General features: G+C 47.5%; 1 protein-coding gene across 2 annotated transcripts in view; it reads right to left on the bottom strand.

Annotated features, from left to right (window-relative positions):
* The window catches only part of nup98 (nucleoporin 98 and 96 precursor), a 62,859-nt gene extending 40,977 nt beyond the window's left edge, over positions 1–21,882 (bottom strand). For both annotated transcript variants that reach the window (XM_052026002.1, XM_052026003.1), the window contains exons 1-7: positions 21,734–21,882; positions 9,593–9,693; positions 9,088–9,192; positions 7,690–7,866; positions 6,631–6,773; positions 4,022–4,129; positions 3,623–3,806 (exon numbers count right to left, since the gene is read on the bottom strand). In XM_052026002.1, coding sequence (XP_051881962.1) covers positions 3,623–3,806; positions 4,022–4,129; positions 6,631–6,773; positions 7,690–7,866; positions 9,088–9,192; positions 9,593–9,668 — 793 coding nt within the window. In that variant the 5' untranslated portion in view covers positions 9,669–9,693; positions 21,734–21,882. The remainder of the gene's footprint in view (positions 1–3,622; positions 3,807–4,021; positions 4,130–6,630; positions 6,774–7,689; positions 7,867–9,087; positions 9,193–9,592; positions 9,694–21,733) is intronic.
* Between the last annotated feature and the right edge of the window lie 4,672 nt (positions 21,883–26,554).

The following is a 26,554-nucleotide window of genomic DNA, read 5'->3' as shown; positions in this document are numbered from 1 at the left end:
TGGAGACGGGAGAGGTTCTGGAAGATTGTGGAGGGTTGCGGATGTTGTTCCCTTATTCAAGAAGGGGAGTAGGGATAGCCCAGGAAATTATAGACCGGTGAGTCTCACCTCAGTGGTTGGTAAAAGATCCTGAGAGGCAGAAGATTTATGAACATTTGGAGAGGTATAATATGATTAGGAATAGTCAGCATGGCTTTGTTAAGGGCAGGTCCTGCCTTACGAGCCTGATTGAATTTTTTGAGGATGTGACTAAGCACATCGATGAAGGGAGAGCAGTAGATGTAGTGTATATGGATTTCAGCAAGGAGTTTGATAAGGCACCCCATGCGAGGCTTATGGAGAAGGTGAGGAGACATGGGATCCAAGGGGACATCGCAGTGTGGATCCAGAACTGGCTGGCCCACAGAAGGCAAAGAGTGGTTGTTGAGGGGTTGTATTCTGAGGGGAGGTCAGTGACCAGTGGTGTACCTCAGGGATCTGTACTGGGACCCTTACTCTTTGTGATTTTTATAAATGACCTGGATGAGGAAGTGGAGGGATGGGTTAGTAAGTTTGCGGATGACACGAAGGTTGGATGTGTTGTGGATAGTTTGGAGGGCTGTCAGAGGTTACAGAGGGACATAGATAGGATGCAGAGTTGGGCTGAGAAGTGGCAGATGCAGTTCAACCCAGATGAGTGTGAAGTGGTTCATTTTGGTAGGTCAAATATGTTCGCAGAATATAGTATTAATGGTAGGACTCTTGGCAGTGTAGAGGATGAGAGGGATCTTGGGGTCCGAGTCCATAGGACGCTCAAAGCGGCTGCGCAGGTTGACTCTGCAGTTAGGAAGGCATATGGTGTATTGTCCTTCATCAATCGGGGAATTGAATTTAGGAGCCATGAGGTATTGTTGCAGCTATATAGGTCCCTGCTCAGACCCCACTTGGAGTATTGTGCTCAGTTCTGGTCGCCTCACTACAGGAAAGATGTGGAAGCCATAGAGAGGGTGCAGAAGAGATTTACAAGGATGCTGCCTGGAATGCAGAGCATGCCTTATGAAAGCAGGTTGAGGGAACTCGGCCTTCTCTTTGGAGAGACGGAGGATGAGGGGGGACCTGATAGAGGTGTATAAGATGAGAGGTATTGATAGGGTAGATAGTCAAAGGCTTTTCCCCAGGGCTGAATTGGTGGCCACAAGAGGACATAGGTTTAAGGTGCTGGGGAGAAGATATAGAGGAGATGTCAGGGGTAAGTTTTATTTTACTCAAAGAGTGGTGAGTGTGTGGAATAGTCTGCCGGCAACGGTGGTGGATACGATAGGGTCTTTCAAGAGACTGTTAGATAGGTACATGGAGCCGAGTAAAATAAAGGGCTATGGGTAAGCCTAGTCATTTCTAGGGTAGAGACGTGTTTGGCACAGCTTTGTGGGCCGAAGGGCCTGAATTGTGCTGTAATTGTTCTATGTTCTAACTTACTGAGCTTCCCAAATGCAGGTTTCATGTGCTAACACACTCACAACCCTTTGTACATCATTCACAGGTTTCTCATTCTAAGCTATCCTACTTCTTCTACCCAAGTGCAAAACTTATCCCACATTATATTTCACCCACCACCTCCATACTGACTTGCTTAAACCGTACCTCTGCCCTTCTTCACAGATCACCTCTCCCACCGAGCTTTGTATGATTAACAAACCTGGAAAAGTTACATTTGGATTTTTTCATCCATCATTTGCAAGTCATTAATATACTCTGGAATTGGTTGGAGCTTAGTATTCACCTCCCCAGCCAGCCAGTCTGAAAGTGATAGATTTATTGCTATTTATTTTCTATTGTACAACCCACACTTTACCCATGCTAGTTAAATGCCAGTGTTTTTAATGCAATGTTTTGTAGCATCTTTTGAAAATCTGAATAGAGATACATCCACCATACCCATCCCATTTGTCCAGTAACTGACATGGGGATAATTGATCCATGGTCCCATATCCTCTTTCCCTAGTTTCTAGAAAGTTAACTTTATCAGAAGTTTGCTAACATCCCAACCTGCTGCAATGGTTCCAGAGTTAGGGAATTTTGGAAGATCATCACCATGCATTTGCCATCTTTACAGCCACTTCTTTCAGTACTCAGGGATTCAGACTCGGGTGTAAGTGACAGCAGCTTTTGCCACAAGGTTGTCTCAAAGTTCTCATGGCTACACATGATGGGCAAGGTTAGTAACGAAACATTTGGAGACACACCTAGGCAAGGAAGCAGGGGTTACATGAGACTGTTGGAGTTCAGGCTTTCAGGTCACCAAGCTGAAAGATTAGCCATTTCTCTCCACAGATACCAGCTAATCTCTATTACCACTCACTCACACACAGTGCAACAATATGACAAAATGTACTTAATGCAATGGGCTTGGGCACGAGACAGGTACACTCTAACCCCAGTCAACTTCAGCTCCCAACTCACACCAGCCAGAGATGATTTAATGACCAAATGGACACAGTAACAGAGCCACTCGCACCAGTACAACCGCAGCTGTGACACTTCCTGACCAGCCCACCAAGAAGCAACACTCCAAAATGCACCATGAAAAGCGAGTGAGTCTGCGAAGCATGAAACAAATCACAAGGGGAAGCAGCTCCCATTGCAACAAAGACATGTGGAAACAGGACTGAGTAAAGCACTCACATTCACAGTGTTCCTCATTTGGATGACCATGATGAAACCCCCTTCCCATAAACAATTGACACTGAACAGAGCTCCCCATCAATACGAGCCGAAACAGAAAAATTCTCAGGGGCATGACAGGGTAGATGTTAAGATGCTTCCACTAGTGGGAGTCTTGAACAAGGGGATGTAGTTACACGATTAGAAGGTGGTCATTTAAAGCCAAGGTGCAGAGGGGGTGGCATCTCTGGAATTCTCTGCCCCAGAGGGTTGTGGAGGCTAGATCATTGGTAATTGGTTTATTATTGTCACATATACAGAGATAAACTTTGTTTGCATGCCATCCATACAGATCATTCCAAAACACAAGTACATTGAGGTAGTACAAATGAAGTAATAACAGAATGCAGAATATTAGTGTAATAGTTACAGACAAAGCGCCGTGCAGGGCATTTAAAAAGGTAGATAAATTAGTTTGAAAGAACAGGGAACCGAGGGTTATGGGAAACAGGTACAGGAGGAGGAGTGGAGGCCTGGGGCAGATCAGTCACGACCACATTGATTGGTGGGGTAGGCTTGAAGGGCCAAGTGGCTGACTCCTGCTTCTATTATGTTCTGATAGGTGTGATTACTTGTGGATCAAGGGCACCGGCTGTTTAGTCCCATTCACAATGACACAGGCTGATGTGCACTATGTGAAATAGAGCCTGGAGGTTTGGGAAAGGGGTCTGCCTCACCCAAAGGATGAATGCAAGTAAGAACGCCAGGATGCAAGCACCAGCAGTGCAAGCTGAAGCAGGGAGAAGGGCTTAAACCATGCTGTGCAAAAGTAGCAGACTTTACAACTACCTTACAGGGACCTCCAAACCAGCCATCACCTATCCCCCTCACTACAATAGCTCTCGCTCCCTCACACCTCTCACTATGAAACATCCTTCCCGTCGAGTGGTTTGTGGTCTGTTCTAACGGTTGATGAACTCACTTGCTCCAAAGCTGGTTTTGTTCTGCCCGAAGTTGAATCCTCCAGTGGGGTTGGCCGGCGTGGCTCCGAACAGCCCAGTGCCAGCGCTGGAGGTAGCAGTGGATGTACCGAACAGCCCACCCCCACCCCCCAGCGGGGCTTGTGGTCCTTTCCGGCCGGCTGTATAATCCTCCAGCCGTAACTCCTGGGGAGAGCAAAGTGACAGAGAGTGAGTGCCAACACCAGCCGCTGCTGGGGCCAGACTTGCATCATCCAGCACCGAGCGGTGAACACACAGACCGAGTGACTCCAATCCCACACACCACTCGGCTGCACAAAAGCACAAAGTCGGTTGGCCAGGGATGGCCCATAAACGCAACCCTTCTCCTGACCAAAGACAGCACTCCCACTGACACTCACCTCCAGTGACTTGGTCTCATACTCCTTCATGGCTGTGATACACTGATGCTTGGTGCTGATGTTGGTGCTGACGCCAGACTTCACCATTGTGTCTGTACCTGTCGGAGCCTGCAGGCGGACAAAAGGCAAGATGGATTAAATGGCTTATCACCCGAGGTACTGCACATCGCTGCAAGTACACTGTAACTTGTTCAAAATTAATTCTTCTGAAAGAGACTCCACTCTCAATGCATCTCAAGTAAGCTCAAACTGAAAGTATCAGTGGGCTATTTGCCTACAGGAGACCCTCACAGCCAACAGATTCCAGCCTTAACCAGATATCCTCACACCAGCTTTCTGACCTTTGACCAGGTGATAAATCTCACCCTGTTCCTTCTCTGCCTGCCCAACGGGCAGCCCTCCTTCAAACATCTCAGTGCACAGGATCAACCACCCCCTATACCCATGCTGAAACAGCTCACTCAGCAGAGGTTATGGGGTTGAAGGTGGGACCTTCCAGCCCAAGTGTTTTAGTGCCTTGACAGGTGCTTGTATCTACACTGTTCAGGCCCATGTTCTTTTCACTCCAACACCAAGACACACGTGGATAAAAATATACTTCGTCACAGTGATCCAACCCAAAAAGGTGCTAAATATCTTTTAGCTCTTGGTCCATAAAGTCCAAATCATTGAGCATGGAAACAGGCCCTTCAGCCCAACACGTCCATGGCCACCATCAAACACAGCCCACACTGATCCTATTTTATCTTCTCTACGTTTTCAGCAACTCCCACCCCCTCCCCGAACCAAGATTCTACCAGTCACTTTCACAGAACATTACAGCACAGTATAGGCCCTTCAGCCCACGATGTTGTGCCGAAATTTTATCCTGCTCTAAGATCTAAAACTTGCCTCCCACATAGCTCATTTCTCTCATTTTTAAAAAAATTTTATTTACAGCGTGGTAACAGGCCCTTCCAGCCCAACGAGTCCGCGCCACCCATTTTAGACCCCCGAATTGACCTACCCGTACATCTCTGAAACGTGAGAGGAAACCGGAGCACCTGGAGGAAACCCACGCAGACACAGGGAGAACGTACAAACTCCTTACAGACAGCGACGGGAATTGAACCCCAATCGCTGGCGCTGTAACAGCGTCGCACTAACCGCTACACTACCATGCCACCCCATATCATTCACGTGTCTATCTAAGAGTCTCTTAGATGTCCCTAATGTATCTGCTCCCACAACCTCTGCCGCCAGTGCGGTCCACGCACCCACCACTGTAAAAAAAAACGTACCCCTGACATCCCCCTTATACCTTCCTCCAAACACCTTAAAATTATATCCCCTCGTGTTAACCATTGTCGCCCTGGGAAAAAGTCTCTGACTGTCCACTCGATCTATGCCTCCTATCATCTTGTACACCTCTATCCAGTCACCTCTCATCCTCCTTCTCTCCACAGAGAAAAGCCCTAGCTCACTCAACCTATCCTCATAACACATGCTCTCCAATCCAGGCAACATCTTGGTAAATCTCCTCTGCACTCTCTCTAAAGCTTCCACATCCTTTCTATAATGAGGCGACCGGAACTGAACACAATACTCCAAGTGTGGTCTAACCAGAGTTCTATAGAGCTGCAACATGACCTCACGGCTCTTGAACTCAATACCCCGGCTAACAAAGGCCAACACTCCATACGCCTTCTTAACAACCCTATCGACATGCATGGCAACCTTGAGGGATCTATGGACGTGGACCCCAAGATCCCTCTGTTCCTCCATGCTGCTAAGAGTCCTGCCATTAACCTTGTATTCTGCCTTCAAATTCGATCTCCTGAAGTGTATCACTTCACACTTATCTGGGTTGAACTCCATCTGCCACTTCTCAGCCCAGCTCTGCATCCTATCAATATCCTGTTGTAATCTACAGCAACCTTCTACACTATCCACTAGACCACCGACCTTCGTGTCATCAGCAAACTTACTAACCCCACCCTTCCACATCCTCATCCAAGTCATTAATAAAAATTACAAAGAGCAGGGGTCCCAGAACAGATTCTTCAAACTAGGGCTAATTTACAACAGCCAAACTTTAGGATGTGGGAGGAAACGAGAGAGCCCAGGAAGACCCAAGTGGTCACAGGGAGAACATGCAAACTCCAGAGAGAGAGGACTCAAGGCAGGGTCAAACCCAGGTCACTGGAGCTGTGAGGCAGCTGCACCGCTGTGCCAGCCCAATATGGTCCGTGGCCTTGGAAAGGTTACCCACTTACTTCTTACATGTGCCAAGGGTTTGTCTTTACTTTCCATTCAGGTAGAGAATTCAGATCCCCACACACCCTCACGTGAAAAATTACTCCAGTCTCCTCTAATCCTAACAATTCTTTAAACTATTCTCCCTTGTTATAATGATCTCAAGAGGAACAGATCCTTCCCAATTTTTTCACTGCAGTGTCCTGGGACCAGACTGCAAGAAGCACCCACTACTTTAGTGTAAGTGTGGACGAGCATCACACCCCTTGCTTCAGCCTCCCCAAGCCAACAACTCACCACTGGGATTACTCCATTTTTCTAGCAAACCCCTCCCTCAACAGTTGCATACCCACACACTGACACACCATACTCACATTGAATTTGACAGTTGTTCCTGTAGGGGCAGTGGTGCTGAAGGTGGTCCCACCAAACAGGCTCCCTGACGTACCACCAAAGGGATTAGAGGCTGTGCTTGTAGTCCCAAACAGTCCTCCTCCTGTGGTGCTGGTTCCGAAGTCTGAAACAGCAAGAGGGCTCAGTGAGTGGATGGAAACGCATAGACATTCTGCACCATACCAACACTGGCCACTCTACCATCTATCCCACATCAATTCACATCGTGTTATTGCAAAACAAAGGGATGTGCATTGGATTCAAAGCCAGACTGACCCCTTCATCAATCAGTAAATGGAACCTTCAGAGGCATTCAAATTAAAAAAAAACTCATTTCTGCAGTGCCTCTCACCTACTTTGGTCATTCCAAAGCCATTGAGGACATTCTGAAGTGTCACTGTTTGTAACTGAGGGAAAAACTAAGGTATGGCCAGGGCAGATACCACCTCCCCATCTCCCCCACCCCCCACACCACCACCACTCTTCAAAATAATCCTTTAGGATTACTAACATCTAGTTGCCCAGTAAAGATGGGAACAACAGTACTGAAATGCAACGAGCCTCAAACTGAATTTAGTTCCAGTTATCCCTTCACAAACCACACAAGGATGGCCCCACAATTATTTCGCAAAGACTGGTATCTTCATGAGTAATGAAATAAACTGGAGGGCTTCGAATGCCTTGTGGTCCAATAATGCATCCAGTGGTGATGAGGATGGGGATAGAGTCGGTGGAAGCTGTATGGGAGAACTTTAACACCCAACAAACCCTCAACCCAGGAGTCCTCCAAAACCCTGAAAGCAAAATACTGCATTGCTGGAAATACTTAGCAGGTCAGGCAGCATCTGCAGACAGACAAACAGCTCAGATGGAAAATCATCAACCTGAAATACTGAACTCTGACTTTCTTTCTACAGATGCTGCCTGACCTACCAAGTTTTTCCAATGTTCTGCAACGTCTGTCATTCAGTGCCTCAAGGTGCCACCTACACCAGACGCTCTGGCTGAAGTTAAACCCCCTCAGGAAAGTCCGTGCTTACTTCCGAAGCCTCCAGCAGGCTTGCTTTGTGTGAAGGCATTGCTCTGCTGGTTAGAGAAGAGGCCTCCAGTGCTCGTGCCCCCAAAGAGACTGCTGGATGTTGATGTTCCAAAACCAAAGCCCGCATTGGTGGAAGAAGTCGCCGGCTGCCCAAAGCTACTGGACCCAAACAGCCCTCCTGGAAAGAGAACATTGAAGACCATCAGTAAGCCTGGGTGACAATAGCCAGACAGATTTAAACACAAATAAAACTGCTTTACAACAGGAAAACACAGACTTGCAAGGGCTTTACACAGCTTCCTTCACAGACTCAGGATGTGCTTTCACGAAGTGTGAAGATACAATAATATTGACCAGATAATGCTTTGGTAATGTTGAGAGAGTGATAAATATTGATCCAGATCACTAGGAAAAATCCCTGTTCTTCTAAATAAACATCTAACTGAGAGGCGAATGGGTCTGTCTTGGTTTTGCATCTCATCTGATAGACAGCACTCCTGGCAGTGCAGCACTCCTTCAAGCTTTGTACAGAAAGCTCCTGTCTGGAATTTAGTGCTCAGCTCTCCAGAGGGAGACTTGAACCCACAACCTTCCAATGCAGAGTCCTGCCCACTGGGCCATAGCTGACACACTGGCAAACGCACACCCGACTCACTGACTTCCCAGGAAGACCTGTCCAATGTGACTGATTCAAAGTAAACTAATGAAACAGTGATCAACAAATACTTCACTGTCAGAGGCATCACAACCCAAGAATACATCAGAAAGTATTCAAATGGCATTTCTACACACAATCCATGCCAAATATCAGCCTTAACCAATGCAAAAGCAGCAAAATCTGGTCAGCATCTCATTCAATTTGGGGGACCTTATTGTGGACTGATTTAAATGGCTCTAACAGAGTCATATAGCATGTAAATAGGCCATTTGGCCCAATTTGGCAATGCCAACCAAGTTGCCCAACTGAGGTAGCCCCATTTGCCTATGTTTGGCCCATATTGTTCTAAACCTTTCCTATCCATGTACCTGTCCCAAATGTCTTTTAAACATTGTAATTGAACCCACCTCTACCACTTCCTCTGGCAGCTCATTCCATATACCCATCTCTCTCTCTCTCTCTCTCTCTCTGTAAAACTCGCCCCAGGTCCCTTTTAAATCTTTCCCCTCTCACCTTAAACCTATGACCTCTAGTTTTAGACTCCAACCCCCCCCAGCAGGGAATACCGTGAGAATTCACAATATCCATGCCCTGCATGATTTTATAAACATCTGCAAGATCACCCCCAAGCCTCTCCTATAAAAGATGCCTTAGAAATGCAGGTCCCTCCTCCCCACCATAGTTGAGGTGCCACTTGAGCCACAATCACGAGATCAGCAGGAAGAACGGACAGAGCCCAACCTGGTTTATTTTGAGTGCTTCCAAAGAGTCCACCGCCAGAGTTGGTGGCTGTGCCAAAGCCAGCCGCTGCTGTACCAAACCCACCAAATCCAGGAGTAGCAGTGTCTGGAAAACAAGAGACGACAGGTCATTAGGCTGCTGGTGAGGGGCAACCAAGAGGACAACAGGTGATAAAAGCATTGCCTACTGAAGCCCGCTCCACTACTCAAGAAGCCCACGACTGAATCTGTGCACCTGCTTGCATGTCTGGGCTGAAGATTCAACGTCATGCTCTGTACCAACACCAGTGATCTACAGCACGATTATTGCCGAGCCCCACCTAGTTCAGAATACCCTTCAGTGAACAGAACTTGTATCCTTGTCATGTGTGGAGGGCGCAGGAGGCTGGGCCCCACGCCACTGCATTCTCAGGACTGGCTGGCCAATGGGTAACCACTACTCCCCCTCGCCCAATCCTGTGCTGACCTGTAATTGAAGCCAGCATCATCCTCCACCCCCAACTTACTTTGCCCAAACGCTGATGTGGTAAATCCACTCGTGTTGCCGAAGGTGGGAGTGCCAAACTGCGACTTATTGAACATCTTGCCAGATTAGAGAGGCCAGCAACTGTGGAGAGAAACAGATCCAGTTTAGGTTTAATTGGTCACCTGGAACTCGGGAACCACAGAACCTCCAGCACCCATAGTCTCTGGTACTTGCTTAAGAGGGCATATGGATTTAATCCATTGCCACTTGAATTCATGAAAACAGCTACCAGTAAATCATTACACTATCTCACACTTGCACTGTGCCTTAATGAGATTAAGAGTGCCACAGGAGTACAGCTGCAGGGAGGCAGGCTCGATTCTGACTTCAGGTGTTGTCTGGGTGGAGCTTGTACTGCATGGGTTTGTCCCAGGTGCTCCGCTTTCCTCCCACATCCCAAAGGTTGGTCATTTAAATGGCCACTGTAAACTGGGGAGAGGTTCAGAAGCCCAGCCAAGACTGGCTAGAAATGGGCAATGTCACAGGAAGCAAGTCTTTGCAGCAGACAGAATATAGAGTAGGGAGCTCAGGTAGGACATATACTAAAAACGTTCAGCTTCAGACAATAGCCAGGACAGAAGGCAGACATATTTCTGTAGCACCTTTAACCAGTTCAGAACATCCCAAATAATCTCACAACTAGTGGAGCCCCTTTAGGGTGTAGGTGTAGCCAGTCTTGTCGTACAGAAAATGTAATAAATAAAATGTGAACAGATTTTAAAAAAGGGTGAGCTCAAAATACAGAGCACAGGGTACATTCTCACTGCCAAGGTTTTCATTGAGCAAATACTCTACACAAATACACTTCTTCCACATGAAAGAAATCCCAGAAAGACTGATAACCTTAAGCCACACTCCAATCATTTAATGAGGGTGCTGATTTTCATTAGGGAACTCAATTCCCCACTGCCTTCCATTATTGAAAAAGGAATAAAGTTAATTGCAAGAGAGAGACTTACAGCAGGGAAAGAGGCCCTTTGGCCCAACTTGCCCATGCTGACTGTGTAGCCCAGCAAGCTAGCCCCATCTGCGCACAGCCCTCTAAACCTCTCCTAGCTGGCTTTCAAACCCTACTAAGGTGCCTGCCTCAACCACTATTTCTCGCAGCTCATTCCAAATACGCACCACCCTTTGTGTTAAGAAGCTGCTCCTGATGTCCCTTTTAAATCTCTCATCTCTGATCTTAAACCTCTGCCCTCTTGTTTTTAGCACCTTCTCCCTGGGTAAAAGACTATGTGCTTCCACCCTATATTCCTCAGGATTTTATACACCTCTATTAGGTCACTCCTCAATCTCTTCCAATCCAGGGCATGAAGTCCCAGTCTGCGCAACCTCTCCTTGTAACTCAGGCCAAGTCCAGGCAACATCCTGGTAAATCCTTTCTGCACTCTTTCTAGTTAAATAATATCTTTCCCATAACAGGGTGACCAAAACTGTACACAATACTCCAAGTGCGGCCTCACCAGTGTCTTACGTAACTAGAACACAACTTCCCAACTCCTAAACTCAACGCCCTGACTGAAGGCCAATGTGCTAAATGCCTTCTTCATCACCCTATCTACCTGAGACGCCACTTTCAGCAAACTATGCACTTGCACTCCTAGGTGCCTCTGTTCCGTAACGCTCCTCAGAACCCTGCCATTCACAGTACAAGTCCTACCCTGGTTTGAGAGAGACTGGCTATTGTAAATTACCCAAAGTGTGGCAAAATGCCAGAAGAATCAAAGGAGAGCCGGTGATCACAAGAGAACAGTTGCAGTGCTACTGGCTACAGGGAAATAAGGAGGGTGAATGGGACTGCTGGGATTGCTCCCTGCAAGCCAGGATGGACCTGATAGGTGGAATGGCCTCATTGTCATATTATGCAGTGAAAAAAGATGGATAGAAAACCTGGACCAAAATTGATGAGGGATGAACTCTGAACCCAGCTGGTGAAATGGAGTTGTGATGATGTATGTAAATTATACCTGGGTACAGAGGCAAGCTATCAAATAGCACAGTTTGCATTTATCATAGATGCAGGACTAGCAACACAAATCCCAGCCAACCACTCAAAAAGTATGTGCACCACTGCAGATGTGTTTTCAGCCCAGCAGCCCAGTGTAATAGAGGCCAAGAGTGCTGTACACACTGTGGAGGTTGTGTGAAAAGCAGACTTACTGAGAAGACACAAAGACAATCTGCCAAAGCAAGAACCTACAGACAGCAAATGTCTGGCTGTTGGAGAGAAATATTAGTCAAGGCACTGGGGGACTCCTCCCACTTTTCTTTGGAAAAGAACATCTAGCATTAACCTCCATTAGAAGAGGCAACACGCAGGGAATAGTCTAGCCTGCCCAAACTTGACTCATAAGACAACCTACCCATTCCCAGTATTAGCCCAGGAAATCCCTGAACTGCTTCCAAAGCACTAACCTCCTCCCTTACATACTAATACTGTACACAGTACTTGCTATTGGTCACACCAATACCCTATAACGTAAGCATAACCTCCCTACTTCTGTATTCAATTTCTCTCACAATAAGAAAGTTAACTGAATGTAAACACAAAGGACTGCAGACACTGGAATCTGGAGCAACACACAAAGCTGGTGGAAGTCAAAGGGTCAGGCAGCATCTGTGGAGGGAAATGGACAGTTGAGATAGTTTGGGTCTCAACCCAAACTGTCCATTTCCCTCCACCGATGCTGCCTGACCCACTGAGTTCCATATTGTTTCCTCTAGCCAGCCGATCTCCTATCTGCCAATGTTTTCTCCTGCACTACACTGTCATTTTCCATAATAACCTTATCAAATGCCCTCTGAAAATCCAAGACCAGTACATCCAACAAGTCCCCTTTGTCCACATCTCGCATTATGCTCAGAACTCCAAAAAAATTCATCAAAGACAATTTGCCTTTCACAAAACCACGTTCACTATGCCTGGTTATTTTAAATCTACAGCACCAAAAAAGGAAGCCAATCAGCCCTACTGCTGTGTGCTGGTATCGTTTGTTCCATACGAGCCTCCTTTCACTCTTCACCTTCCCACATCCTTCCATTCCTTCTCCTTTGTTTTTCAAGCTTCTTAAATACTTCCCTACCACATTCCTCTACTTCCACATCCTCGCCACCTGCTGGAGGTAACATATTACTCCAGGATTCCCAAGCAGATTTATTAGGGACTATTGGATATTACGGCATTGCACAGTTCTTGGAGGATATAATAAGCACAGTGGATAGAAGGGAACAGGTGGATGTTGTATACTTGGATTTCCAGGCGCCTTTCGATAAGGTGCCGCACAAAAAGACATCCATGGATGCATGGAGTTGGGGGGAAAGAATCAGCATGGACAGAGGATTGGTTAACCAATAGAAGGCAGAGAGTTGGGATAAATGGGCGTTTCTCTGGTTGGCAATCAGTGATGAACAGTGTGCCGCAGGGGTCAGTGCTGGGCCCACAAATGTTCACGATTTGGAAGAGGGGACCGAGTGTAGCGTATCTAAGTTTGCTGATGACACTAAATTGAGTGGAAAAGCAAACTGTGCAGAGGATGCAGAGAGATATATAGATAGATTAAGTGAGTGGGCAAGGGTCTGGCAGATGGAGTACAATGTTGGTAAATGTGAGGTCATCCACTTTGGAAGGAAAAATAGATCAGATTATTATTTAAATGGTAAAAGATTACAGCATGCTGTTGTGCAGAGGGACTTGGAAGTGCTTGTGCATGAATTGAAAAAGGTTGGTTTGCAGGTGCAACAGGTTATCAAGGCGGCAAATGGAATGTTGGCCTTCATTGCCGGAGGGATTGAATTTAAGAGCAGGGAGGTTATGCTGCAACTGTACAGGGTACGGGTGAGACCACACCTGGACTACTGCGTGCAGTTCTGGTCTCCTTACTTGAGGAAGGATATACTGGCTTTGGAGGTGGTGCAGAGGAGGTTCACCAGGCTGATTCCGGAGATGAGGGGGTTAGCTTATGAAGAGAGATTGAGTTGCCTGGGACTATACTCACTGGAATTCAGAAGAATGAGAGGGGATCTTATAGAAACAAAATTATGGAAGGGATAGATAAGAGAGAGAGGCAGATGGCCTATTTCTTATGGTCTCCAGAAACAAACCTACTGGGAAGAGACAGCAAGGACAGACCCAAGGGGAACCGGTGGCACCAGAGCACTGAAACTGAGCTCAAGGCAGACAAACTAACATAATCAGGAGTCTATCCACCATCTAAAAGGCTCAAGTCAGGACTTTGATGGAACACTCTCCATTTGCCTGGATGAGTGCAGCTTCAACAACACTCAAGAAACACCACATTCCTCATCGACAATCTACCTTTCTCTGCCTTAGAAGTATTCAAAGACTCCACTCCCAACTCCCCTTTGAGAACAAAAGTTCCAAATTCTCATGATCTTCAGAAAACCTTTACCATGTCTGCGTTAAGTGGGTGACCCCCTTTATCCTTAAGTGGTGACACACAGTTCTAAATTCTCCACAACAGGAAACCTTACTACATCCAACCTATCCAGATCACTCAAAATCTACAGGAGAGGAGGCGGGGCCAGACCCAAGGGGAACCAGTGATTGTTGTGGAGATTCGAAAAAATCAATGACATCACTGGAAGGTTGGGAACTGATTGGCTGGTGAATAATGTAGCTTTAACCCTATTTTTCTTCCCAGTTAGAACTACTTGTTTAACAACTTACAGCAAGCAGCACATAAAAACAAAGATTAGCTAAACTGAAAATATCAGACAAATAGTAACATTTTAAAACTGGATAGGCAAGGTAAAAAAAAGCTGGAAAAGTAATTTTCTTTAATATATTTATTAAAGGGATGGGAGCTTCGCAGGCTGAGCCAGCATTTAATCACCCATCCTTAGCTGCCCTTGAAGAGTGGGTAGGTTCAGAACAGATGCAAGGGGTACGTTTTTTTACTGAGAGAATAGTGGATGCCTGGAATGCGTTGCCTGATAGAGTGGTGGAGGGAAATTAATTGGGGGCTTTTAAGAGGGGCTTGGATAAGCACATGAATGAGAGGAAAATAGAAAGATATGGGCATTCTGTAGGAGGGAATAGCTTGGTCGGCACATCATTGTGGGCCAAAGGGCCTGTTCGGTGCTGTACGGTACCGTTCTATGTTCTAAACATTGCTCACTTGTGCTAACAAACTAATGAGAGACTGGAACGTGAATAGAAAATGTCTCCATCTGTCTGAACTCAAGCTCAGGGTTTCTGAGATCAAGGGCAGGATGTCACTGCAAACTACTAGGGAGGCAGAGTTTCCTGGATGATGAATTAGAGGTGGTGGCTGTCCCAGAGCCAAGAAAGTTCAGGATAGGAAGTGGGTGGACACCTGGAAAGGTAAGAAGTGTCGTAATCTTCAGAGTACCTGTCACTCAAACGAATTCCCTGCATCAACAAACAAGATGCTAGAGGAACTCGGTAGGTCAGGCAGCATCTGAGAGGGAAGTGGACAGTTGACGTTTCAGGTTGAGACCCTTCATTTGGATCTCTACACTGCGGCTGCACGCACACTCAACTACAATCCAGATTACGGCACCATGAGACCAAGGACTGCACATGGCATGAAGGAACAGCAAGTGCTGTACTACAGGGGATTCCATTGTTAGGGGAGGCAGACAGCTTTTCTGCAAAGTAAATCCTACTTGGCATCTTCATAGTACCAGAGTAAAGGACATCACTGACTGTGTTCTGCAACTTCCAGGAATGAAGTTGAAAACTAGGTCCTTCAAGGCAGTGATCTCTGCATTCCTCCCAATGCCACACAGCAGCCAGAGCGATAATAGAAAAACAAGGCAGGCTCACGCCTAAAGACACAGACACAAGGGTGAGCTTCAGGTTCCCGAGGCATTGGAATCTGTTCTGTGACAGGAGGGACCTACTCAAGTTGGAACGATTGTACGTCAACAGATGGGACAAAAATCTTCACCAGGAGATTCACTGGCATGGTTTGTTAGCCAAGCCAATTAAATGCAGGGAGGAGCAGGGGTAACTCAGTTTAGGGTGAAAATAGCAAACAGAGTGGAGAACAAGAGGAGAATACAATGCAAGTTAATGTAAAAATCTTCTATAGGAATGTGGCTAAAGAAGGTGGAACAAATTAACCAGATTTACCCACGCTTAAAGCTGGAGGGCAGGGCCAGAATACTTCAGCAAGAGAAGGCAGCTAGAATCTCAGTAGAAGAGGCAGTAGAAATAATGAAGATAAAAGTTTATATGGAGGAATATATGGTGCACTTTCCTGTCTTTTCCTCTTATTGAGGCACAAGGTGCTTAGAAGGCTTGGCAGGGTAAATGCTGAGATGTCTCCATTCGTGGGAGAGTCCAGTACCAGAGGGTGACATCCCAGAATAAAGGACACCCTTTGTTCTGAACACCAGAGTTGAATCCTAACCTGTTTAATGTTTCCTCATAAACAACCCCCCCACACCCAGGATCCTAGTGAACCTTCTCTGATCCACCTCTGATGAAATAATGCAGTTCCGTAAATAAGGGGACCAAAATTGTTCACGGTATCCCAGATGTGGTCTCCAGCACATCTGCCCTACTTTTACACTTCACCTCTCCTCCTCCCCCACCCCCCCCGAAATAAGCACTAAATGTTCGATTAGCCTTTCCTACTACCTGCTGCTTTTGTGTGCTAACTTTCTGTACACAAGGACCACCCCCCCCATCTCTCTATTTTGCAGTTCTCTGTAGTGCTTTTTTCCCCCCTCTGTTTAAGTAACACTCTGGTTTTTTGTTCTTCCTTCCAAAATGAACAACTTTCACATTTTCTCACATTGTGTTCCATTTGACAACTCCCCCAACCCATCAACTTGTCTCCATAAACTGTTTTCAATCTCTTCACAACTTGCATTCCCACTTGTTTTTGTGCCATTCATAATTCTGGCTACTACACGTTCACTTCATTCCTCCGAGTCATCACCGTATGTTGTAAACAGTTGCAGTTCCAGCACTGACCAGTGGTATCCACTGGCCACAAGTTGCCAACCTGAAAATGACCCTTTATCAGCTTCCTACCTATTAGCCAATGTTATCTCCAACCCCATATGCTTTTATCTTATGACTTAATTCATGAGGGGAATTGGAGGGTCATATTCTGAGTGGAGGTTGGTGACCAGTGGTGTACCTCAGGGGTCTGTACTGGGGCCCTTACTCTTTGTGATTTTTATAAATGACCTGGATGAGGAAGTGGAGGGGTGGGTTAGTAAGTTTGCGGATGACACGAAGGTCGGGGGTGTTGTGGATAGTTTGGAGGGCTGTCAGAGGTTACAGAGGGACATAGATAGGATGCAGAGTTGGGCTGAGAAGTGGCAGATGCAGTTCAACCCAAGTAAGTGTGAAGTGGTTCATTTTGGTAGGTCAAATATGTTGGCGGAATATAGTATCAATGATAGGACTCTTGGCAGTGTGGAGGATCAGAGGGATCTTGGGGTCCAAGTCCATAGGATGCTCAAAGCGGCTGCGCAGGTTGACTCCGTGGTTAAGAAGGCACATGGTGTATTGTCCTTCATCAATCGGGGAATTGAATTTAGGAGACATGAGGTATTGTTGCAGCTATATAGGTCCCTGCTCAGACCCCACTTGGAGTATTGTGCTCAGTTCTGGTCGCCTCACTACAGAAAAGATGTGGAAGCCATAGAGAGGGTGCAGAAGAGATTTACAAGGATGCTGCCTGGAATGCAGAGCATGCCTTATGAAAGCAGGTTGAGGGAACTCGGCCTTCTCTTTGGAGAGACGGAGGATGAGGGGGGACCTGATAGAGGTGTATAAGATGAGATGTATTGATCGGGTAGATAGTCAGAGGCTTTTCCCCAGGGCTGAATTGGTGGCCACAAGAGGACATAGGTTTAAGGTGCTGGGGAGTAGGTATAGAGGAGAAGTCAGGGATGTTTTTTTTTACTCAGAGTGGTGAGTGCGTGGAATGGGCTGCCGGCAACGGTGGTGGAGGTGGATACAATAGGGTCTTTCAAGAGACTGTTAGATAGGTACATGGAGCTGAGTAAAATAGAGGGCTATGGGTAAGCCTAGTAATTTCTAGGGTAGGGATGTGTTCGGCACAGCTTTGTGGACCAAAGGGCCTGAATTGTGCTGTAATTGTTCTATGTTCTGAGGCACCTTATCAAACACCTTCTTGAAATCCAAATGCAACGATATCTTCTACCCACTCTGATCGAGAAGTCCTCAGAAACTTCTAATAAATTTGTTAGGCATAATTTCTCCCACATGAAGCAATATTGACAATATCCCCAAAATGCTGTTAGACCTTCCTTAATTGTTGATTGCAGCATCTTTCCAACAAGTTGTTTTACATACTGGAGGACTGCAAGTAGTGATCTCCAGCTGTTAGTGCAAAGACTACTGCTTTATTGACAATGTATTTTAATGATGTGTATGTGGAAGTGCTGGATAAAGTTTTGCAGGTGGCACCAAAATTTGAAGTGTGGCAATGTGAGGAGAATAATAATAGACTAGAAGAGGACAGAGACTGGAACTGTTAGAAGATAGAATGGTACAGCACAGGAACAGGCTGCTTGGTCCACAGTATCTGTGCCGACTATGAAACCGGTTTAAAATAATCCCAAATATATCCCTCTATTCTCTGCCCGTCTAAATGCCTCTTAAACATTGCTGTCCTATCTGCTTCCACCACCTCCCCTGGCGGCCCGTTCCAGGCACCCACCACTCGCTGTGTAAGTAAACTTGCCTCATAAATCTCCTTTAAACTTTCCCCCTCACCTTAAACCTCTGCCCTCTAGTATTTGACATTTCCACCCTGGGAAAAAGACTGATTATCTACACTTGTCATTTTAGATACTTCTATTCATGCATTCAATTCTGGTCGTCCCATTACAGGGAGGACGTGGAACTTGAGGGTACAGAATAGGTTTATCAGGATGCTGCCTGCATTAAAGGGCATATGCCTTGAGGAGAGGTTAGACAAACTTGGGCTGTTTTCTGTGGCGAGGTGGAAGCTGAGGGGAGACCCGATAGAAGTTTTAAGATTACAAGAGGCATAGATAACGTAGACAAAATTTTACACAGCTGCAACACGATTTACAAACTTTTATACTCAGTGCCCCGACCAATGAAGGCAAGTAGGCTGTACGCCTTCTTTACCAGCCTATCCATTGTGTTGCTATTTTCAGGGAGCTATGGACTTGCACCCCAAGATCTCTCTGTGCATCAATGCACCCAAGTGTCCTGCCATTTACTGTCTACTTTCCTCTTGCATTTGCCCTCCCAAAGTGCAACACCTCACTCGTCTGGATTAAACTCCATCTGCCACTTCTCTGCCTATATCCTGCTGAATCCTTTGATAACCTTCCTCACCATCCACAACTCTGTCAATTTTTGTGTCACCTGCAAACGTAATCAGCCCAGTCTTGTTTTTGTTCAAGTCATTCACATACATCGCAAACACAGATCCCCATGGAACACCACAGGTCACAGAGCTCCAGTCAGAAAACACCCCTCCACTACTACCCTCTCTCTTCCCCACTCAAACCAATTTTGAATCCAACAACAGCAAATGAAATTCAACACTGATACATTTTGGCAGTAAAAATGCCAAGGATACATAATGTAGGCTTCATGGTACAGTTCCAGAGGATAAGACAGAGGGACGCTGGTGCACAATCTTTGAAAGTGTCAGGGTGTGTTTAGAGATGGGTAGTCTAACAGTGGGATCACAAATAGAGGCATGAAAGACAAAAGTAGGAAGATTACGCTGAATGTTTATAAAACACTATTTAATCCATCACCGAAGTATTCCATTAATGCTGGCCACCACACTTCAGGCAGGACACGAAGGTGCGGAGAGTTCGCGTAGGGCTCCAGGAATTAGAGATTTCAACTGCACTGTTAGACTGGAGCTGTGGAGGTTCAGTCAGAGTGCTGTCTGACCCAGAATATTGTGTGCAGTTCTGGTCACCACACTGTGACAAGGATGTCATTAAGCTAGAGGTACAGAAAGATTCACAAGGTTGTTGCTGGGACTGGAGGGCTTGAGTTATGAGGAGAGACTGGATAGGCTGGGACTGTTTTCTCTGGAGTGAGGGAGTCTGAGATGACCCTATAGAGGTTTATAAAATAATGAAGGACATGGATAAGGTCACAGTTGTTTTCCTCCCCTTCCACCTACCCACCCCCCACCACCAGAGAGTAGGGGAGGCTAAAATTAGAGAACACAGATTTAAGACGAGATGGAAAAGATTTAAAGGGGAACCAAGCAGCAAGTTTTTCCACACAGAGTGGTGGGAATGTGGAATGAGCTGCCAGAGGAATTTGCAGAGGTGGGCAGAATTAAAAGACATTTGGACAGGGTCATGGATAGGTTTAGAGGAATATTGGCATAGTGGGACTACCTCAGGTAGGCAACCGGGTCAGCACGGACAAGATGGGCCGAAGGGCCTGTTCCAGTGCTGAATAACTCTGACTCTAACAAACCGATTCAGGCTATCTACGCTATTCATGCCTATCATAATTTTATACAACTTTATCATGTCACCTCTCAGCCTCCTTTGCTCCAGGCAAAGCAGTGCCTTCCTATCCAATCGCTCCTCATAACTCAGGCCTTCCAATTCAGATAACATCCTTGTGAAGTAAGAAAAAGCTGGGGGAACTCGGATCAGGCAGCAGCTATGGATGGGAATGGACAGTCGATGCTTCAGGTCGCGACCCTTTATCTGGACTGGTGATCATCAGCACAGATGAAGGGGTTCAACCCAAAACGTCGTCTGGCCATTGCCATCCTTAGATGCTGCCTGATCTGAGTTCCCCCAGCTTTGTTTGTGTAGCTTCAGATTCCAGCGTCTGTACTCTTGTGTCTCCAACATCCTCATGAATCTTTTCTGCACCCTATCTCGCTTAATCCCACCATTAGGCGGAAGGATTTGTCTCCATGCTGTAAAACTCTTATGAGTTTAAGACAAGTACATAGTTCACTGAAAGCACGCCACAAGCAGACAGGGAGGCGAAGAAGGCGATTGGCACGCTGGCCGTCAGTCAAGGTAGTGAATGTAGAAGTTGGGAAGTTATGTTGCAGTTGTACACGATGTTGGTGAGACCACACATTATGTACAGTTTAGGTTGCCCTAAGAAACACATCATTAAACTGGAAAGAATGTAAAGAAGATTTACAAGGAAGCTGCCAAGACTTGAGAGGCTGAGTTACAGGGAGAGGTTAGCCAGGCTAGGACTTTCTTCCTTGGAATGTAGAAGAATGAGGGGTGACCTTATAGAGGTACATAAAATCATGGGGGGCATAGATAATGTGAACACCTTCCCCCCACCCAGAGAAGGGGAAGTTAAAACTAGAGGACATAGGTTTAAGGCAAGATGTGAAAGATTTAAAAGGGATCTGAGGGGCAACTTCTTCAGGGGGTGGTGGGGATATGAAAGAAAGTGGAAGCAGCTAAAATACCAACATTTAAAAGACATTTGGATAAATACATGGATAGGAAAGGTTTAGAGGGATATGGGCCAAACGTGGGCAGATGGGACTAGTTTGGTGGGCACCTTGGTCAGCATAGATAGTTGGGTTGAAGGGTCTGTTTCCACAAGGTCTATGGCATTCTGTGACATGAGAGGAGGGGAACCAGCGGAGGGCGCAGGAAAAAGTGCGGCTGAAGAAAAGGATCAGCCGGGAGTTCCTTCAATGGGACAGCAGGCAAGAGGGGCTGAAGGGTCTCCACCTGCATCTATTGCTTGTTATTTCCTGGTAGGGAGGGAGGTTTGGTCTGGGCCAGGGGGAGGGGAGGGGAGGGGAGGGGAGGGGAGGGGGGTCCGGGCCGGGGAAGGGGCAGTTCCAAGGGGCGGGGATGGGCATCGCCTTCCCGGGAGAGCGAGGCCTCCCGCACGGGGGTCGCCTAGGAAATAACAAGCGGGGAGCCAGCACGGACGCGACGGGCCGAACAGTCTCCCACGCCGTCACCACGCCGTCTGCTCCAGGCCTCGGGGCCCAGCCCGGCCCGGCCCCGCTCCCACTCCGCGCCGGCATCGGCCGAGGCCCCGGCCTGGAAGCCGCGGCACAGCCGGAGCGGAGGCGCCGCTTAGGCCCGGACAACCTACGCGCGGTCCAGCGCCTCAGGCCCGGGCCTGGGCGTCACCTACCTGCCGCTCTCCCCGCCGCCACCGCCGGTCACGGCCTCCGGGTGCCCGAGCCCCGGCTCTCGAGTAGTTTCTCCGCCCGCTCCGTTCGCCACGCACTTTCTCGTCGTCCGCGCTCCGCTCGCCTGGGCCTCAAACACAAGCCCCGCCCAGAACCGCCCACATAACCGCCACCAGACCCGTAGCGGGAACCCGATTGGTTAGTTCCCGCTTCACCGAACAACAATACTGCCACTCCATTGGTGCATTGTCAATGTCAATTATATACGCGGTAGTACGACCCAGAAGAAAGTAAGAATCCCATTGGAGGATATTTTGTCAGTCAAATTACTCCGTGTCTGATTCGCTTAAATAACCGTCAGTTATAGAAAAAGGTTCGTTCTTCAATTATCATTGGTTGCATAAGACGCCAGTCAATAGGAAATCCCGCCCCGACCTTGGTCACGCATTGGATAAACCCATTAGTCATTTACCACGTCAATCAAATTGGCCCGTCTCGGTAAGACGGGGTTCAGAGTCAGCCTTAACACTTGATTGGTCCATATTGGTGTCAATCAATGGGAAAGCAGCAAATACGAACGGCCATAGCATTTCCCGCGCTCTGTGGCGCTTTGGCATCGGTCTGGTTTCCGCTGCCTTCAGTTACGCAACGCCCCGCCGTGTTGATAACCTACGTCAATCAAACGTATCCTTTAACCCTATTGGTTAAAACATAAAGTCGTGGCTGCTGATTGCTCAATTCAAACAATCCCGCCTATTACCGTCACCAAATGCCAATCATGGTGACATCACGCCTTATGGTCTCGCCTCTTAAACGGGCAATTCCTCCAACCGGTTCTGGAAAGGAGCCCAAGGCCATTCAGCCCCTCTAGTTGATTCCATAGTTCAATGATACCATTGGCTGCCTTGTTTATTTGCTCCATCCTGCTATAACCAATTTATTCTCCAAATTTCACTTATTCCAGCATATTCCGGTCTGCTCCCATTCACTCATTGTTCAGATAACCTTGTTTGCAGCTTATCCCCATGGTCACCCCCCTCAGAGACATCCCCCTTTCCAGCTCCACCCTCCCTACAATTTAATGAGCTTCTTTAATCTCCTTCCCAGTTCTGACAAAAGGTCTTTGACCAGAAACAATAACTACGTTTCTCTCTCCACAGATGCTACCTGACCTGCTGAGTGTTTCCAGGATTTCCTGGTTTTATTTCAGATTTGCAGCCTCTGCAGGTTTTGTTTTATTTTCCTGACTGGTCTATATTTTCTCTGAATCCCATCCCATTCATCCAACGTCCCTGAGCCCACTGATCCAAAGTGGGTCCCTGGCTCCAATCCTCATCCATTTTGTAATTTCCTTTGGATTTAATTACCTTACCGATGCTGTCTGTGCCCTCAGCTGCCTGTGTGCAGAGTTCTGAAATTCCCTCCCTGAACTTCTTTACCCGGTCTCTTCAGTGCGTCATCACTGCAGCACCCAGTGCTTCATTGCCATGTAGGATTCTAATTCTGCAAACCAAGCTCCCACAATTAGCAATGTGATAATAATTGGATGACCAGTACAAGTAGTGTTGATTGAGGGATGAATTTTGAACCTAGAACACCCGATATCTGTGGAGGTATCCTTGGGATCAATGAGCAAGCACATAGATCCTCAGTTTATTGTTTAACCTGACAGACAGTACTCCTGACAATGCCGAACTCTCTCAGCACAGCAGTGAAGTGTCCACCCAGATCTCAGTGCTCTGGTCCTTGGTGTTAGTTTTGATACAAAGTCAAGAGTGCAACTGACTGATAAGATAAGACAAGATTTCTTTATTAGTCAAACGTACATCGAAACACACAATGAAATGCATCTTTTTGCGTAGATTGTTCTGGGGCAGCCCACAAGTGTTGTCACACTGCCGGCACCAACACAGCATGCCCACAATTTCCTAACCTGTACGTCTTTGGAATGTGGGAGGAAACCGGAGCACCCAGAGGAAACCCACACAGACACGGGGAGAATGGCCGAACTTCTTACAGAGAGCAGCTGGAATTGAACCCAGGTCGCTGGCGCTGTAAAGTGTTAGCTAACCGCTACACTACCGTGCCTGCCCTCTAAGACTAAATAGGAATAAAACTGCAGATGCTGGAAATAGACATAGAACAGTACAGCACAGGAACAGGCCCTTCGGCCCACTATGTCTGTGCTGACCAGATGCCAACCTAACTGATCCCATCTGTCTATATGTGGTCCATATCCCTCCGTCCCCTACTGGTCATGTGTCTAAATTCCTCTTATACATTGCTAACGTATCTGCTTCCACCACTTTCCCTGACAGTGCGTTCCAGGCACCCACCACTCTCTGTAAAAAAAAACTTGCCTTGTAAATCTCCTTTGAACTTTCCCCCTCTCACCTTAAACCTATGCCCTCTAGTATTTGACATTTCCACCCTGGGAAAAATGACTATGTACCCTATTTCTCAGAATTTTATATATTTCTAACAAGTCACCCCTCAGCCTCTGACACTCCAGAGAAAACAATCCAACTTTGTCCAACCTCTCCTTACAGCTAATACTCTCTAATCCAGGCAACATCCTGGTAAACCTCTTCTGCACGCTCTCCAAAGCCTCCATATCTTTCCTACAGTGGGGTGACCAGATCCGCACACAATACTCCAAATGGGGCCTAACTTAAGTTTATCTGATATAAATAATCTGAAATAAAAGCAGGAGGTGCTGGAAAAAACTAAGCAGGTCAGGCAATTAATGTTTCAAGTTGAAGATCCTTCATCACAATTGAGAAAAAGAAAAAGCAAGTTAGTCCAAGTTGAGCGAAGACTGATATGGTGCGTACTTAAACCACAATGCAATGAGTGATTTCTGTGAACCCAGTCCCACATGTTCAAGAAAATCAAATGTGCAGATGCTGGAAATCTGAAGTAATAAAATGTTGGAGAAACTCAGCAGGTCAGGCAGCATCTGTGGAAAGAGAAACGGTTAATGTTTTGGGTTGAAGAACAGTTCTGATGAAGGGTCTTTGACCTGAAGCATTAACTGCTTCTTTCTCTACACAGGCACCGCCTGACATGCTGAGTTTTCCAGCATTCCCTGTTTGTATCTCATATGTTCAAGTGCAAGCAGCTCATTTCCAATAATTCTATAACTCCCTACACCATGAGTTGGAACATTCTCTCCCCAGTAGAGGTGTTGTAGATGAGCGTGACAGGTTTACATAGGAATATAAAATGGTAGCACAGAGAAATAACAGAGCACCAATTAACCTGTCATCATAATCCCAATCCTTGAGAATTGCACTTTGTCCTGACACGAAGTTATGGCCAACCCACTACTAATGTTTATTACTAAAGGAGCAAAGAAATAGATATGAAGACACATGAGATGCTAAAACCTGCAGCAAGAATGAACTTGGTGGGTCAAGCAACATTTGTGGAGGCAAAGGGATGTTTAGGGCGGAGACCCTGCATCAGGGCTCGGAGTGTAGAGGGGTGAGAGCCAGTAATAAGAGGTGAGAGGGAGGAGTCGGTAGGTGATAGATGGAATCAGGTGAAGTCATAGAATCATACAGAACGGAAACAGGCCCTTCGGCCCAACCAGTCCATGTTGGCCAAGACGTCCATCTGAGCTAGTCTCATTTGCCCTCATTTGGCCCATATCCCTCTAAACCTTTCCTATCCATGTACATGTCCAAGTGTCTTTGAAATGTTAATGTACCCACCTCAACCACTTCCTCTGGCAGCTCGTTCCGTGTAATGATTGCCCTCTGGGTGAAAAAGTTGCCCTCAGGTTGCTATTAAATCTCTCCCCTCTCACCCTAAACCTATGTCCTCTAATTCTTGATTCCCCAACCCTGGGAAAGAGACTGTGTGCATTCACCCTATCAATGCCCCTCATGATTTTATAAACCTCTATAAGATCATCCCTCATTCTCCTATGCTCCAAGGAATGAAGTCCGAGCCTGCTCAACCTTTCCCCGTAACTCAGTCCCTCCACTGGGGGATGGTGGGCAGATGGAGCCCAAATGGGAAATGTGACTCTATCCCCTGACCCTGACACTATCAAAGGGCCCGTCCCAACCTTCATCACCCTAGTCCCCAGGCCAGGCCAGGCCAGGGTTATGTCCCCCATCCCAACCTTCATCACCCCAGGCTTCTCCTCAACTGCCCGCGCACACAACTCACCTCTTTGTTCTAGATACCACCCCTGTCCCCAGGCCCAGGTCCCCCGTCCCACCGCTGTCCCTGGGTCCAGGCCCCTGGGCCACCCCTGTCCCCGCAACCCCCGTCCCACCCCTATCCCCAGGCCCAGGTCCCCTGTCCCTGGGTCCAGGCCCCCCGTTCCAGGGTCCAGGTCCCTGTGCCACCCCTGTCCCCACGACCCCCGTCCCTGGGTCCAGGTCCCCAGTCCCACCCCTGTCCCCAGGCCCAGGTCCCCCGTCCCACCCCTGTCCCTGGGTCCAGGTCCCCCGTCCCAGGGTCCAGGTCCCTGTGCCACCCCTGCCCCGCGACCCCCATCCCACTCCTGTTCCCAGGCCCAGGCCCAGATCCAGGTCCCCTTTGCCACCCCTGTCCCAGGGCCCAGGTCCCCCGTCCCCTCCCTGTCCCCTCCCTGTCCCCGGGCCCAGGTCCCCCGTCCCCTCCCTGTCCCCGGGCCCAGGTCCCTCGTCCCACCCCTGTCCCCGGGCCCAGGTCCCCCGTCCCCTCCCTGTCCCCGGGCCCAGGTCCCCTGTCCCCTCCCTGTCCCCCTGTCCCAGGTCCCCCGTCCCCTCCCTGTCCCAGGTCCCCCGTCCCCTCCCTGTCCCCGGGCCCAGGTCCAGGTCCCCTTT

Source organism: Pristis pectinata, chromosome 11 (assembly GCF_009764475.1).
Source record: "Pristis pectinata isolate sPriPec2 chromosome 11, sPriPec2.1.pri, whole genome shotgun sequence".
Lineage (NCBI taxonomy): Eukaryota > Metazoa > Chordata > Chondrichthyes > Rhinopristiformes > Pristidae > Pristis > Pristis pectinata.
Note: the sequence above shows the minus strand (reverse complement) of the source record. Positions and strands in the feature narration are given on the sequence as shown.